General features: G+C 40.0%; 2 protein-coding genes across 2 annotated transcripts; both read right to left on the bottom strand.

Moving 5' to 3' along the window:
• Positions 1–1,954: 1,954 nt before the first annotated feature.
• Positions 1,955–10,262, bottom strand: LOC115391060 (suppressor of cytokine signaling 1-like). Its single transcript, XM_030095155.1, has 4 exons — positions 10,158–10,262; positions 7,970–8,405; positions 4,399–4,580; positions 1,955–3,202 (listed from the first exon to the last, which is right to left on the bottom strand). The coding sequence occupies exons 2-4, from the start codon at positions 8,180–8,182 to the stop codon at positions 2,878–2,880; spliced, it is 720 nt and encodes a 239-aa protein (XP_029951015.1). The 5' UTR covers positions 8,183–8,405; positions 10,158–10,262; the 3' UTR covers positions 1,955–2,877.
• A 1,192-nt stretch (positions 10,263–11,454) lies between these two features.
• Positions 11,455–16,544, bottom strand: LOC115390495 (ATP synthase membrane subunit DAPIT, mitochondrial-like). The gene is made up of 4 exons (XM_030094385.1): positions 16,439–16,544; positions 16,270–16,340; positions 11,879–11,971; positions 11,455–11,785 (listed from the first exon to the last, which is right to left on the bottom strand). Exons 2-4 carry the CDS (start codon positions 16,336–16,338, stop codon positions 11,684–11,686), a joined length of 264 nt encoding a protein of 87 aa, XP_029950245.1. The 5' UTR covers positions 16,339–16,340; positions 16,439–16,544; the 3' UTR covers positions 11,455–11,683.
• Positions 16,545–17,279: the final 735 nt, after the last annotated feature.

The following is a 17,279-nucleotide window of genomic DNA, read 5'->3' on the forward strand; positions in this document are numbered from 1 at the left end:
TTCCAGAGGCTCCGTGACAAGGTTTGAAGAGTGAGGGGAAAATGTTCCACCAGCAGGAAGGTGTCTTTAGTTCAACAGCAGAGCCTCTAAGACTCGTTTGTTGGAAATGGGCTATCAACAGGCAACCAAAGTAGAGTTCCCTGTAGGTAACAGGCTGCCGCTGGACATCCCAGAGGAGTTCACTGAACTTGAGAAAAGTGATCCTGTCCTCTCCCCCCAAACAGTCATGAATACCAAAGATCAGGCGATGCTCAACAGCTCTGCAGTGAAGAACTTCTGGCCTCAGGCGACGCCTCCGATGGGTGTTGCCTTTTATGCCTGGAAACTTGCCACAACTATCCTCACTCAGGTGATTTTAGAGAAACCAAAACCTTTGAACATGTATGACAGAGCTGTCACTGGCATGGCATGTGTGAGGTTGTCCATTTATTTAAAAGATGTCCCCACCTCAATGTGTGCAAAGCTACAGCACAAGCCAAAAAGGACCAAGTTCACATTTATTGGTAATCTACTTTCCAGTGGATTAACTATCTGTATCTATGTTTGTCCTGTGATGGACCGAAACCTGACTTGCCTTCGCCCATTCTCGGCTGGGATTGGCTCCAGCACCCCTCTACCCTGAGTTGCTTTCAACCTGTAATGTAGTTGACAGTGGAAGTCTTTGTAACAGGAGAACTTCAACTTCACACGAACACAATAAGGTCTTTGAAATTCTAATTGTAATATAGTTTGCCATACAGTGGGGCCGTGATTGGTGCTGTTGCCTGCACAGGACTAAGTGGTATAGAAGATAGATGGACAGACAGTAGTTTTTTTTGTTTGTTTTTTTTTTTTTGCTTCATTTCAATGCTACAGTGTGTGAAAATGTTTCAAATTCAAACCAGGATAGAACAAAGTATCCAAAGTGTCCAGAATCTCTCACTGAGCTGCAAAAACAATTGATACACAGTTGATACACTGCGCGGCCTCCTTCGTATCCAGCCTGTCTTCTGCTTCGCCCAGTGGTGCTGTACCAACATCATTTCTTCAGAACACAATTAACACATGAAGCATCAAGTGGTCATGTTACATCGAAGACATTTACACAAAGCTGTAACCGCGAGAAATGATACATTGTGCCAATTGGCATGGACTCTGGCTCTTTAACAGGACTACACTATTATACACTAGAGTCAGTAGTAATTTACATCAGCTCAATCCAATGTATTTGCATGAAACTGTTCAAATGATGTGATTTTATAATTAGATTGGTTTACTTAAGCTTCTAGTTGGTGAATAATTGTAGAAGTGAAAGACAATTTTCAAACACGTAATATTTGGAAGTACAGATTTACAGAACTTCGGCATTTCACAATGGCTTTTTTGGAGATGACAACCCCCTTTCAGAGCTCATGTATCTGACAAACAGCACGATGTGCCACTAAAAAAAAAAAAAAAACTATGAAAACATGTGAAATCCAAGGTAATTTTCATTGGTTAATTTTCATTAAAAGAGCTACAATAAAATGAACTGATCCTTTTGTGTTGCTTTTCAAAAGAACTTCGCAAATAAACAACCATTGTGAATTATTGTGCCACAGTAGTGCTGTCTTTCAGGTTAATGAGACGGGGATAATCAAAAGACCTGAAAAAACGTGAGTATGAACATGTCCCTGATGTGGAGCTAAATCAGGCTAAAGGGGCCACAGCCAGTCAGATTTAGGACAAGAAATGGAACAGATGAAGGCTGTTATTTAAGAAAGTGTAAAATGAACATATGTGCATTTGTCATTTCCTTAGGATGTTGTAACACTGGGGAACCAATTGCACAATCTGTTAATTTTGTGTTCATGCTTGCAGGATTTAATGGGATTTCAAATCATATTGGAGGTCCGCTGACTTCTGGTTAGTCAAAATTAGGGCAATAATGCAGAAAAATGCAGAAAAAAAAACTTTTCTAAAAACAATATTTTAAGATTTCAATTTATTCAAACATAAGCATGTTGTCACAAAGCATCACATACAGTATCCAACCCGATGTTGAGAGTAAGGCAGAAGATGTACGACAATTAATTTCAAGTGTTCCATGAGTGGTTAATAACGCCATATCAGAAATCAAACGATGAAAGATGACATGCCCAAGTGAAAATCCAAAATTCAGAAATCGCTACCTCACTTGTCAAGGCCTGTACCAGAGCGAGGTAGACAGCTGACTGCAGTAACCTGCTAAATGATCAAGATATTCACAAATCAGTGTGCTTTACAAGATAACTGCACAATAGTTGTGTGTTCGCTACATTTTTCTCTTATCAACAACCAATCATTTAATATAAACGTTTTTGTTTTTATTTTCCTGTTGAAATGAACCTTTGACTGCATCTGTAACTTTCTAAAGACTGTATGAAGCCGATGCAGTTTTTAGCTGAGCACAGAGCAGGACAGACAAAGTAGCTGCAACATCGACTCTCAGTTTGTTACTCATCCATTTCTGGTAACAACAAACTTCGCCTTTCTCTGTGAAATTGGGCATATGCCCCTTAACCTCAGGAAAACAGCCAATTCCCTTCCCAGGGTAATGAGGCAATTAACCCATTACTTCCAGAAAATGACTCTTTTGTACTGAGATACGGAGATAATTAACTGACAGGACTGAAAACACAACTACCAACCATGTTTGCCGACCTTGTTCGGTGGGGATCGCATCAATGAATGCAGCTTTAAACAGCAGCAGGTTTGTTTCGCTTTAAAAAACATGTCTCATTTGTACCAACCAACAGAGTGCAAATAACATCATCAAGCTCCACGTTATTTTTAAAACACAAAACATAAATATATAACTTTTGTTCAAACTTTTAATAATGAAAATGGCATATTTGCAAATGAAAGGTACACGTGTGTCTATATACAGTGTGGATAATCACAAACATAGTCTTTGATTTGAGTGCTGAGTCCAGGTAAGGTGCTTATGTTTTCAGCTCCATGAGTGCGTATCAAAGCCCTCCTGCACATCTGCTTCAGGCGCTCCGGGCGCTGCCGGCGATAAGGCACCGTCAGCTTGCAGGATGACCTGGTGTAATGGGTGAGCAGAGCAAAGAACGAGGCGAAAGTCTTTTGGCTGCCCCAGAGGTTGAACCGGAGGTCTTTCAGCTGGACGCGGACGCTAGTCGGGCCATCGTCGCTCTGGTAGCTGAGCGTGAAGAAAACATCTGACTGGCCGCTGTCCCTGCAACAACACAGCAGCTCACGGTCACCACATGCATCCTCCACCACACACTGTGCAACAAAAGTGATTTCACTTTTCGATGTAAACTGAAAGTCGGTTCAAATGATGGTGAAGAAATGATGAAGGTAAACTCTGACAAAAAAAAAAAAATCACTGACATATTGAGAGTGTAGCTGAGGTGGATTTAGTCCACTGAGGAAGGAGGTCTGCAACCTGTGGCTCTGGAGCTACATGTGGCTCCACAGACCTGCAGGAGTCAGTCCCTGAAGCGTCTAATGAATTACATGGAAGAAACCACATCAGCCTTATTTTGATTTTGTTTGTGAAAAATTGGCTCACTACTAAAGGTTTTAGAATTCTGGAAATAAAAGGCAAAAATAAAAAAGTAAAGTAGCTAAAATGGTCTAAAAACTTAAAAAAAAAAAAACAATTAAAATGGTTAAAACAGAAAGAAAGTATAAAAATCAGCCAATAATGCAAGAAAAACACTGGTTATGAAATATAAATGCAACATCAGCTACAGTTTACACATATGGAGCAAAATTACATGTAAAAGTTATTATTTTGAGTATAAATGTGTTTTTCAGCTCCACCTGAGTTGAGTATTTGGTGTAAAGTTTCAAACAAAAATATCAGGCATCGACTGTGACCGTCTGATGTTGAAAAGCTAATGGACGCAAGCTGATTAATGCAATCAACTGACAGGTCTCCCGATCGATAGTACAAAGTCTTGCAGTACAAAATGCTGAATACCTGAATAACTTCAGATATGTATTAAAATATATTAAATAGCAGTGCCACACAATCACAACACTGAAATCACTTCAAAAATGATCACAAAACTTAGAATGCATTATGATAATAAAATACTGAAGTTACAATGTGGAATTATATTGCCACCATGTCACAGTATAAAACTCTCGTAATATTTTTATCACAGTACAACGTTTGAGACATAGTGACAGAGCGTGACTGTCAAATCTTGTTTTCAATCTTTTAACAATCAGAACCAAAGTGCACTGAAGTCACAACACAGGATACCGACACTTCTACCACAGCTTCGAAACACAGACCCAGCATGATCACACTTAAATCACATTAAAGTATCAATTTTATCTAATTCAACAATTTTTCAGTGCGTTCATCTCACTTTATCTGATACGTAATTTAATGTTCACGTCACACTCTGGAATCACCTGATGAGGAAGGTTCCCAGAGGTGCGCCTGACAGTGCTGCGTGGGCGTCCTCCATGGTCATCGGGCCCCAGTAGTAGCCGCCGTGCTGAAGCTGCTGGTAGGTGCGTTTCACCAGGCGATACTCCTCTGCGCTGCTGAACGGACGGATGTGTGAGGGCAAGCCGTCAGCTTCGGCTCCAGGCTGCAACACATAGCTTAGAATAAATCAAAGGTCCGTGCTAACAGATAAAAACGGCTTGTTTCAAAGAGTTGATTGAGCTCTTTTTGGTTTTCTTCCTGTATAAGAGACTTTGTGTTGGTGACTTACAAAGAAATTTCATGTTTCCACTAGGGGTGTCAACATGTATAATTTTTTGTACACGTGTAACCTGGACTTCTAACCGAAGTCTTAAAACACGATGTCACAGATATCTTTTTTTGAGTGCAGTTGCGCTAAATAACCACTAGAGGGCTCTGTCTCGTATTCCCATCAAAATCAAAGACATTCCAGAAAAAAACATTTATTCTATCATCAACCATTGACGCAGGCTGCATGTCGAGGGCCACCGTTTCACATTTCTTCGATTTTCTGTATGTAAAATCCCTCATGCTGTCCTGTGAACTGCTAGCGGTAACAATAAAGTGCTAGCTAGCTAGCGATAGCGCCAATGCCGGCGCTCCAATTTGTTGGGGTGTTTGCATAGCAGCTGGTCTCTCATGGATCCCGTGCTGCCGTTGTAAACCAGCTTTGCCTGGCACAGCCTACACCCAATAGTATTTCCAGTTTGATAGAAAAGCTGCAACTCTGACTCCGTTGTTTTTTTTTTTTTAATCAACGTAACATTGCGCCGCATGTATCTATCATGTATGTGGATAACTGCACGAGAGGGAACATTTAGTTAGCTAATGTTATTAAATGAATCTTTCAGGTAGCATCATCACCCCAAAAAACATTAAATATATTGGTGAAAAAAGAGCGAGGAGGAGGAGGAAAATGATGTGACCTCTGATTGACTGGGCGGACAAAGCTTCTCTCTGACTGTCCAAAAAGTCTGTCAATCTCAGAGCGGGCTCGCCTTTTGCTCATGGTATTTATGAATGGATCGCTTTGTAGTTTTGCACCTAATATCTCAGCGGAACCGGAAGTACAATTTCTGATTTGCACTTGTAGAAAACAGAGAATGTGTGACTCGTGGGGAGGATTTGAGTAGTTGTAACTAGCTATTTGTGTTCGTGTGTTAAATGACACAGCTATTTTATTGGTAAATTATTTCACATAGTTATTGCACAAGTTCACATTCAGATTTGCACATATTCAAATTCTCATTGTAACTTCACTTCATACGATACAGGTGAACAAACATGTTGTGCACGTAGTGCGCTGCAACAACAGGTGCAAAATGTGAACGAGTCAGTGTTGAAATCTGTGACTTGTAGAAAAGGACTTGTGCACCTGTGAATATGATTTGTGCACCTGAAATTCCGATTTCGTGAATATTTATTTTTGTGCTGTATTTGTGTGAAGAAAAAAATTGGCACATTTTACAAGTACACAACTCAGAGTGTGGGACACCAAATGTGCTGATACACATACAAACTCAATGCTACAGGTGCTCAAACATTTTGCACCTGAAATACCTCCACAGATATCACACTGCTCTAACAACTGATCCACAACAATACGTCGAGCTTTGTCCTCCGCACTTTGGCATAGACGCAAGCCACTGTAGTTGTAGGATGTAATTTTAATATCCATAACAGGTTCATGCTCCTTTGCGCAACAGACACGCTCGTTGATCCAGTGGCAGTAGCAACATTAGCACCGGTGATAGCTTTACGCGACTCATAGTAACGTCTCACAAAAGTTACCTCTGGCCATAGCTCAGGATTATACACGACATCCACTTCACAAAGTTTCAGCCTCTCAGTTGGGTGAAAACTCAGATGCAAACACACTCACCAGTTTGGTTTTACTCATTTTGATGCTCCCTGTCACTCCCGTGCCGACGACTGTCTTGCCTGCTTTCCTCCAGCCAGGTGTCAAGCCTTCCGTTCGGAAACAGGCGTTGCGCCAAGGTACTTACCCTCGGGGGACGGGACTCCATGCTTAACGGTGACAACTATCATGCAGATTGTTGTATGATGTAGTTAGTGTTACCGTTTTCCTGTGCTGTTTACTTTTCATTTTACATAATTAATATATCAATATTGAACAAGTCCATTGTTTGAAATGCTTAGTTTTTCCAACTTTCGTCCTTTATCACACTGTGTAGCGCCATAAGAAACTGATCTGACAAAGAATCAGTAGTCTTCATAAGTATTGCTCTATCTCTCTTCATGCCATGCTCATATGTTGAGTTTTGATTGCTCTTTGGGATAATATTTCTTATATATTAGCCTTCTACTGTTATTTATGATCATCCGGAAGATCTATCCACAAATAAAAACACGTATCCATCCAAACATGAACCTCAAAACTTTTTTTTTGGAGAGAAAGTCCAGCCCAATGATAATATTAATAATAATAACAATAACGGCAAGAATATCATCACTGATCCATTTAGTACATTGCTTGCTCTACTTAGAGACCACATTTACACATTTAGCCTGCAAAAATCTGTATCCCCCGTGAAAATGGTCAAATCATGAACTGCCATCAGGAAATTTATTCTGTGATCATTTCTGTTTAAGACTGATGATATTGGAGAGTTTCAAAGGCCTAGCTCACTTCTTCCTTAAGTTACAGGGGGGTACAAATTATTTCAGGGGATGACCTTTCTATCGGGGGGAAGTACCTTGGCACAACACCGGAGAGGCCCACACCGCCGGCGTTCGCGCACAGTTCCAGGGCGCGCACCCGGCTGCTCATATCTACGGCGACGGCCCGCAGGCCTTCGCTGGCTTCAGCCTGCAGGTGTACTGCTTGCTTCATGGCAGAGATTTCAGCATGAAAGTTCTCCATTTTGCAGAGCGAAGTACACACGTCCATGTTTGTAAAAGTCACAGGGGGGGAAGTTCATCCAAGTAGTGGGACACAAATCTCGGGATATCGTCCCCACATTCACTCAACACCTTGAGGCAAGCCTTAACACTGTTGGTGTCTTTATTCGCTCCTTTGTGAGCGATATTATGCTGCGTAGTATCACAGCGTCTTCTTTGACGTCTCTATCCAGTCTGAATCAAAGGTGCTGGCAGCAAACAAAATCTCATCCTGGCTCAGTGTTCTCAATTTTATAGAGAGGAAGTGCAGGAATTCATCCTCTACTATAATTTTGCCATCCGTGGTTTCATAGATCTCAGGTTTTAATCGAATCATAGGAAACACAGGAGCGTTAAAATAAATTAATTCACATTATGCATCAATGTTTATAAATAAATAACATTCAATAATACCAAGCAGGGTTTTTTTGCAGTTTTGAAGCTCTTCTTTGCACTTTTTGTTGTGACTTGAGCCTTTCTATAATATATTGTCACTTCAAACGACTGCAACAGAAAACCATCAGATCCTGGCGTTTAATTATTTAAAGCCATCTGTTCTCTGTTTGGCAATATGTATCCAGAGACAATAAGACTAAGCATTCAGCAACTCACCTCATCTGAGGATTTGAGCTCTTCGCCCAGCTGCAGTTTGCTCCACAGCAGTAGATTTAGCTGCCTCTCTGTCGGCTCCCGGCTCTCCGGTTGACCCCTGGCTGAGTTCAGCGGCTGCTCGGTGGGGCCTGCAGGTTCCTCCGGGGCCGTCTCAGCTGCTTCAGTCTCTTTTTGGCTCTGTACTTCTGCTCCACTGAGATTGTCTCTGACCATCCTACAAAGGAGAGTCCTCTTCTTGATCGCCTGTTGCGCCAGTCATTTCCCCCATCACCGACTCCTTCCGGATAAGTCATCTGTAGCTCGGTCCTTCCTGAGACTCCATGCCTCTTAGAATTCAGTCATGTGTTGATTACCATGACGGTAAAGTGCCAGAAAACAGAGGGCAGCCCTTCTCCGTCTCTCTACTCAGGGGATCGAAACTGAAAACACAGACGAGCTGAAACACAGGAAGATGAACACGGTCAATCAAAGCCTGCAACATTTATTCTGATCTTAAAGCCATAATAACTTCTCTTATAGCAACTGAAAGCACAGTGGACACAAGCACTTTCATTATTCCTCAGGCTGTCATGTGATCTACGGGTGTGTAAACCTTGAGGCACTCCCGTTTTCTAATAAACGCTCAGTTGTTGCTTATCGTCCCCATGCAAGTTTTATTTAGCCCTAACAGTTTATCTGTGCTGCAGGCCAACAGAGCACAAAGCAGATGAACTGAACCTGCACATCCATTATGTCAACTATCTTCTTTTATCTCTCATTATCTGAAATCAAAATATGATCTACCATAACTCCGTATGGACTCTGTCTTTCTTTGGGAGTGTCCCCACTGATGTTCAACATGGATTCAAATATCATATCTTTCAATCAAATTTTATCAAACGGATGCCTTATCAATCACGAGGAGGGGCAGAAGTACTCATGGTATACTTTCACTTTGTCGATGGCAAAGTGAAAATGAGGCCATCAAGAAAAAAAAATTGTAGTGTCAATGAATTAAAGTTTATTAACTAATTAATTGCAGATCTAACTGGAATTAATTGTGATTAATCACATAATTTTTGAACTAATAATCAACACACAAAATCACAAATCTAATTAAAAAAAAAGGTTTGTTCAGAATATTTTTGCTCAAGTGGAGCATGTATTTCGACTGTGAACAGTTTCACATCTAAGAAATGCAAATATGGGATTTGAACCATCCAACATTTAAAAGTTGAGATGCTCAAGGGAAGGCCAGTCTATTTGTTTATTATGACTAAAACTAAACTAACTTAATAACATAATTAACTTTAAGGTTTAAGTTCTGAGTTCTAAGTTTTCTGTAGTTCTTATCTGTAAGTCAGTTGCAAACCCTAATGCTGATTCTGTGATGAATGACATTAAAAAAAAAATATTTTAACAACTCCACATTAGCCAAACACAATTAATGCAATTAAAATTGACAGCCTCCCCCCAAAAAATCTATATATTTCTAATAAATAACTAACAAAACAACAATACTCCAGCTCCTTACGCAAATGCTGTAGCATCATAGAAAGTCAGGGGTTTTTTTTTTCCCTCACAGATCCTTTCTTAAAGCAACACCACTGAAAATGCACCAGAAAAAAACAACAACAAAGAAAGAAAGAAATAAAAAAAACTTCTGAAAGTCATACAGTTTGCATTTAGCAAAACTGGTCCATTTACAAATCATAATGAGTAGTTTTTAACTTGTAATGCATTATAGGGAACTGAACATAAACTGCTTTTGCTGCATCACCAGACAAGGATAAACCACAAAATGATTTATTAAATGCTATTCATCAAATGTCATCCTGTTTGAGATTGCTCTTTTGTGTCAGTTTGCACTCGAGTTTTTAATTCCCGGATCTTTTCCTTTGCTTTAAAAGGCAAAAGAAAAAGAAGAAACAGACACACTGCTCATGTCATGGTGTTCAGTGATGTCAGAACATCAAAAAGTATTGACTCATTCGCTGACATGAAATGAAACGGTGTTGAATTTCTTTACTACTTCATGAGTTTTGCAACAGGTTGACAGACAGGTGACCTCAATACAGCTTTACTAAACTGGTAAATTGATTGACATAATTCTTACAGACCTGCGTTTGGTTTATTATCGCAGTTTCGCTTAAAAACGGACTGCTTGAAACATGATTCTGCTGTAAGGAAAGTTGTCAAGGCTACTTACATGCAGCCCGGCGGGTCCGCAGAGTGCGGCGTCTGACGCTCCAATGCAGGAGGTCGAGGAGCTCTCTCCTCATTTTGTTCGCTTCTTTTTCTTCTTTAATTTATGCTTTCGATTTAGCCAGGAGGCGTCACTGTCACGCTGCTTTCACTTTCACCTTCAGCTCGTGGATTTCCACTAAATCACGTGATGTATTTGAAACGCTGTCTCTCCCTGGTTATAACTTAAATAATTAGACATCAAGGGCGCGATGGAAATCTCTTTATTTGCATTTTCGACTTTTATCGTACAATACTTATAATACTTTTAACAAAAAAATTATCAAAAGCGCGCGCGCGCGCGCACACATACACACACACACACACACACACACACACACACACACACACACACACACACACACACACACACACACACACACACACACACACACACACACACAGCGGTTGAGGTCTAGCTCTTGCAGTGTTTGAGGATTTTATTGAGCAACAGTCCACTATACTATTCTTTAATCAAGTTCTTCTGTCTTTTCATGTGGTCGTGTCTGATTATAGAGAATAACTTTGTGATATGCAAGTATGAACTGTTTGTGCAATGGTATAATGAAATTTGAAAAAAAACAAAACAAAAAAAACGTTGATTTTCTTCTGTTTTACATTTTACCGATGACTCACCCAGACAGATGCATGCGGCCCACACAACAAAAACTGTCCATGTCTACACTGAAGCAGAAGTGCAACAGATATGCGTCTCTGCAAATCTGTTAACTGATCTCTCTTTCCAGTCCAAATATTACTTCTCTTTTATTTTAAAAAGTAGAGAGAAGTATGCACTAGTAAAGGATGTCTTTTCCCTTTTCCAGCTCATTTTCAGGTTGGGTCATTGTTTCCATTTGGCCACAGCACAAAACAAAGGATTAAATAAGCCCATATATAGTTTTCACAAGATTTAATTGAATAATAAATATAGAGAATGTTGGGACTGATTAACCAGCTCCGGAATGAGACATCATTTTTTTTTTGTATTTTGTGGTCTTTTAACAACAGTGATACTATTTAAAAGTAGCCCAGTTGCTTTAATACCACCTCATACCTACATTATTTGCACAAGTCCCTCGAAACAAGAGAAATTCTCAAACGTTTTAGTAAAGGCAGGAACAGAATCTTGGCTCTACCAAATTGTCAAACAGAACTATTAAAAAAGTGAAAATACAAGAGGGAGTCAGTCCTAAAAAATGTCTGAGCGAAGATGTTTTACTGTTCATCCGGCAATTTGAATAAAACGTAAAGTGGCTTTTTCTGCATCAGATGGTCATCATGTGGTGAAACTGCTTTACTGCAGACTCTCTGTGGCGCCATGGTAACCAGCGAGCCTTTTCTCATAATAACGCTGAATAATGACCAGACACGCACAGAAAAAGAATTTATTAACAAATTAAGCTTTTCAGCTGGCAGATTTCTCACTCCTTCAAGTGTCGTGCCGTTTGCTTCACATGATGAAGATAAAGTGCGCTGTGAGCAGTCGGCGCTTCAGGCCGTGGAGGCAGACGTCTGATTCTCTTTCTTATTCCGCCGGTGCATCAGGTAGGCCGCCGCGGTCACGGCCAGGATCCCGTAGGTCACCAAGACGCACTGCAGGAGAAGGACGTGTTTCTGATTAAGAGGAGCTGATGGCTGAAAACCTTACTGAGTTGTGAGTGTGTGAATGTCGCGTGCAGTTTGTACATTTCTGCGACCCTGCAGAGTGTAGCTGTTAAAGTGTTTCCTCCAGCCAGTCAGATCCACTGAAGCCGGGGCCTCAATGCCAAAAAGCTGCTTCTGAAACACGCAAGCATAAACACAAACACCACAATAAGAAAAAGCACCATTGAATCCGTGACATGTTTGTTACTGTCCTACATTAATGCAAGTTGTCTCAAAAGTACAAACATTTCACTCAACCTATCAGAAATCGAAAGGCAGAATCCAGAAGTGCAATAAAGTACGACATGATAAAGCAAATGCAATAAACACATAAAACATGCACAGCCTCTGTCACCCTGCACGGCAACAGCAGACAGCCTGAGGTATCTGGGGCGCCACTGCAAGTCAAAATGAATGTGAAACTATTTCAGCAAAAAAAAAAAACAAAAGCATTCGGCTCATCATGCCAAATCGAACTATTGTTCTCATTCTAGACAGTTTCACAAGGCACTGCTGGATAGAGAAAGATCAGAGAGCAAGTGAAGGAAGAAAAAAGAAATTACATATTTTTTAAGATCTCCTGTAAATTTGCATCATTGTCCATCATCTATCCGTTCATCTTCTATGCCGCTTAATCCTGTTCAGGATCTCAGGGTGCTGGATATCAGTGGTTAGGGGTATATCGCACACAATATAGTCCTAACCACTGCACCACCTTGCCGCCCTCATTGTGGAGACTGTGAATAATTATGAAAATGATGCATTGACAGCAAAACAAAAAGCTGCACCAACACTTAGGTGTTGGGTTATTATCAACAGCATTAGGTCATTACATATGAATTGAGGCTGAGATGATGTAAGACTTCCCGCTTTCCCACTGGTGTCCAGGTGACAGATCAAGACTCGGCGCGACTAAAACGTCAACAATTCCAATCTGGTGACTCTCCTAACAGAGAGAACCCCTGCTTTCTGATTTTTCAGGTATAACTACCCACCAACTCTACAAATGGAAAACAATTACTTCACAAGGCTCAATTCTGAAACACAATAGCGGTACCTTCACCTGTCTGAACAGGCTGCCTTTTGAGTATTGTGATGATGAGGAAATGGAGGCAAGACAAACTGGTTTTCTGTCCAGTAAATCACAGGTTGCGCACTTATCTGCCTTGACCTCACGTCAGCACAGCGGGCGTCAGTCTGCAGCCTCTCTGCTGGGTGACGAATGATAAAAGTTCCTTCTGGTTGAAGAATATTGTTTTACTGCATATACTGGGTTCGTTCATAAAACATCTCAACCCTACCAATTTGATTTTTTTTTGTTTTTTTAATCATGACCTGACAAACTGATATACTTTTGGCGTTGTGTTTGAGCACATGACACGACAAGGTCCGGCACGTGGAGACTGGTCACACGTTTTGACTTTTGTAGGAAGTGAAGAGTTAAATGAAGTGACAACACCACAGCCAGAGAACGATCATTTCCAGATTAGAAATCAGAAATCTTGACATTTGTTGAACCAAAAAAACAAACTGTGAAGGTAAACATACTTTCAAATGCCGCCCGTTCAGGTTGTTTTCCTTCATTTCTTATGCGCATCAAACAAAAAGGACAGTAATCCTCAGCCGCACATTCTTGTTGGTTAAACAGGGTGTTAACTTTTAGTGTCGGCTGTGGAAAATCACCGGTGAGAGTCACACCAGATCGTCATATCATCATCTTCATGACATGCTATGACACGACTGCTCTTTAAAAAAAAGATCATGTTTGGGATTTTAGTTCATTATTGTTCCGTCGATAATAAAAAAACACACTCAACTCATACATTCCCAAGGAGATTGTTTTCTGCTTGCAGCTCCTCATTTAACTAAAATGCTCAGAAATCCACGAAAGGTGAAGCATACACTTGAATGATCTGGTTCGCAGAACATGAGGGTGAAATGAAAGTACTCATCGGGAGGCAAGTAATTCCTGATAGTCGTCATTCATGAACTGGAAAGCAGTGCTGACGAGGCTGCTCGGCTCCGCACTGCTCCAGCAGACTGAAGAGGAAATCCTTGTTTCTTTTAAACCCCGACTGGAAACCACACTGCTGGCTGGAACGTGATGGATTAGAGGGTGGATTTTAAAAAATTATCTAGAAGCAGTCTCTGCAGTGTTGTTGTTTTTTTTAATCACAGAACCCATCAGGGTGTCCCACCTCAGCCGAAGAAAAGAAACTCCTCAAACAGCTCTGTAACAGCTACAGTGTATATAGAAGGTTTCACAGCGCTTCATTTTTTCAACATATTTTTTTATATTACATTCTAAAATGGAATAAATCTGTTTTTTCCTAAAAAATGTGGACACAATACCTCGAAATAACAACTTAAAAAAAAAACCCCCGAAGAAATCACATGTAGATACAGTAGGTTTTCACAGCCTTTGCTCAAAACTGTGTTGATGCACCTGTGACCCCAGTCTGAGGTCAAGCACGCTCTGCAGTATGTTTCATTTAGGATTTTTCCTTGTATTATGAATAGTCCTCCATGTTTCTGCTGCTGGAAAACATCCCGGCAGCATGCTGCTGCCACCACCATGCTTCACTATACAGGATAGTGCTAAATAAGTGGTGCTTCGTTTCAATGAATTTCAATTATTTATTAGTTTTTCATTTATAATAAAAAAGCTGTTCTCACATGGCTATTATGGAATATTCAGAGCAGAATATTAATTTAAGAAGATTGTGAATTTAGTTGATTTTGAAATGAGGCTGTAACAAAATGTTGAAAAGGTGAAGTGGTGTGAAAACTTTCCAGATGTATTGTACATGAAGTGAAAGAGACTGGAGAGCAGCTGCTCTCAATGACACTGACAGCACAAAACGAATAAAACTGCTTCTTGAACACATGTGATATGCTTTTTTTTTTTTTTTAATTCAATCTAAATCAGGCTGTAACTGACTGACTTTGAAAGTCATCCGAGAGAGGAAGTAAAAGTGGAACATATTGGTTTTGTTTCCTGACAGTGTGTCATGTGTTTGTAAACCTGCTGGTGGAGCCAACTGTCCAGAGACCACTCACACACCTACTCCACTTCACTGGAAGCACCTACTTCACTGCTGGCAGCAATAAACCACAATTTCACATCCTCTATTTCTAGAATCAGATAAATCTTTCATCAGAAAAGAGAACATGTGCATGAAAACCAATCTGGAGCGAGAGAGAGAGAGACGATACACTGACTTTGACCTTTTAGATTTTAATATGGGAAAAAACAGGAATTGCAGCTCTTAACAAAGCATAAATTGGAACTTTATTTTAGGGAGAAAACAGTGGCGGTACTCTGTCTTGCAAACAGGAACAGACAAATCTGGCGAAGCTTCAAATGTTGAGTCATTTCCATAGTTGTGTCAAAGTGCAAGACACCGCCTCATTTTTATGTTGTGCCCTTTCTGGCAATATTGTAAACTGGGCAACTGTTTTATTCACACAAATGCCGGAGCTAATCTCATACATGATAAAATCAATTGTGGAGACAATCCTCCAACTCTTAAAAGGAGAAAGGAAAACTTTTTTAAAAATAAAAAATAGAATTTTTGAAAAAGAAAAGTCCAAGGGAAACATATTGTCCGTTTCTTGATTTTTATCTCCTTTATCTTTATTCAACAAGATGTGTGAACTTCTGCAGTATAAATGAATCATTTATGAAAGCAGTGATCCTCAAGAAGGATTAGCATCTAAATTACATTAATCAACCTTCATTTCAACATGCTTCATTGTGACTTTTACTACCTTTTTCTTATTTTCCAATGTAAATAAGATCATTGCAAACCCATTGCTGCATTACTCATTGACATCCAAGCCATGATAAAAATTATTTTAAACAATATACATACAGGGAGTAATTTTTTTTTACTGGATGCAAATGGTTATGGTGGGGTGGAGCAGCTGTGGCACCTCAATTTAATGGCACCCCTTGTATTTGAGTCAGAAGTTTGAAAGTTTAAACCACAATGCTGTGTATGCGTTATCTTGCAGTATATATTAGTTTATGGCTGAATGCTGGATTGATTTTCTCTTTATGTCATTAAAGCATGTAATTATTAAGGGCTGCTAGAATACACGAGTAAAAAAAACCCGCATTGAATTAGTTTCTTTTTGTCATTCAGGAGGGACGTGCCTCAGTTTGAGAAACACCAGTTTGAGTGAAAATTGTGACACAAGCTGCCCTCAGGTGGTCAAAAAATATATTACAATGCAGAGAAGTCAACAATGTCTACGGCTGTATGCCTCCATGTACAACGACATAACCGGATATAATGCAGGCTTGGTAACATGTAAGCAGGCGCTCGGTTAAATGCTGAAATCCTCGAGATTAATATTTTGTATACTGTATACTTTGTCAGTACATTACAAGTATACTGTTGAATTAAATAACTGAATTCCTTTCTTACCTTCACCTCTGTGATCAGATGACCGAAGCTCGTGAGGGGGATCCGCGTTTTAACAGGAGATGTCGGCATTACTGTAAACAGTTTGAATAAAAACGATATAAAACACTGTGTGTGCTCAGTGAGTCCTTATTTAAATATAAATTCGTACATTCATTCATGCAGTACTTACTGCAGGCTGGATGAAGGACAATTACACAATAGAACAGCGTGGTCCCGGCGCTCTGACAGACAGCGCATCCGGACCAATCAGCGCCTTCTATTCATGGAACTGACCAATGACCTGCAGGCTAGTGGGCGGGACCTTTGATGAGTTACACAAACTGCAGATACTGGTTCCTGCAGTTCTTTAATATGAACACACGAGGGCGCCACATTACTGTTTAAGATGGACTGTGTTTCAGGAAACTAAACTAAATTAAAATACGAAAAGACCATTGTGATACTGTAGTACATTTTAAAGATTATGAAACTAAATAAATAAATTAAAAAAAAATCGCACTGATGAATGAAAGGATAGAAATGCTGAAGCATGTAATGTTGACTCCTAATAGACTATTTTTGTGTCAAAGCATCCACTGAAAAATGTGGGATGAATAAATCAGAAATGCATCACAATTCAGAAATTAGAATTAAAACGTAATGGTGCTTTATTGGTTGTATTTCATGTTTCCTGAGCCTAAAACGCCACACTGTCAGCACACTGTCCACCCACACAGAACACTTTTCCTACCGATAAACGTTAATTAAATGGAGGTGCATTATGGGATGGTAGTTCAAGTTGTGCTCAATGAATAATGTATCTATCATGCAGTTTATCTGCCTCCATTAGAGGCATGCGTGTGCGCGTGTGCGTGAGTGTGTTCTGAGTCGTTTCCTTTTTTGTTGTTTAGCCATGTTGAATTACACACAAAATCCCCATTACAAATAAACTGGTCCTGCCTCTATATGTGACTGAATGTAGCCTAATGATAGAACAATTTAATTCAAATAGATACTGTTTCTGTTTTGTT

This window comes from Salarias fasciatus, chromosome 6, assembly GCF_902148845.1.
Source record: "Salarias fasciatus chromosome 6, fSalaFa1.1, whole genome shotgun sequence".
In the NCBI taxonomy this organism is placed as follows: Eukaryota; Metazoa; Chordata; class Actinopteri; order Blenniiformes; family Blenniidae; genus Salarias; species Salarias fasciatus.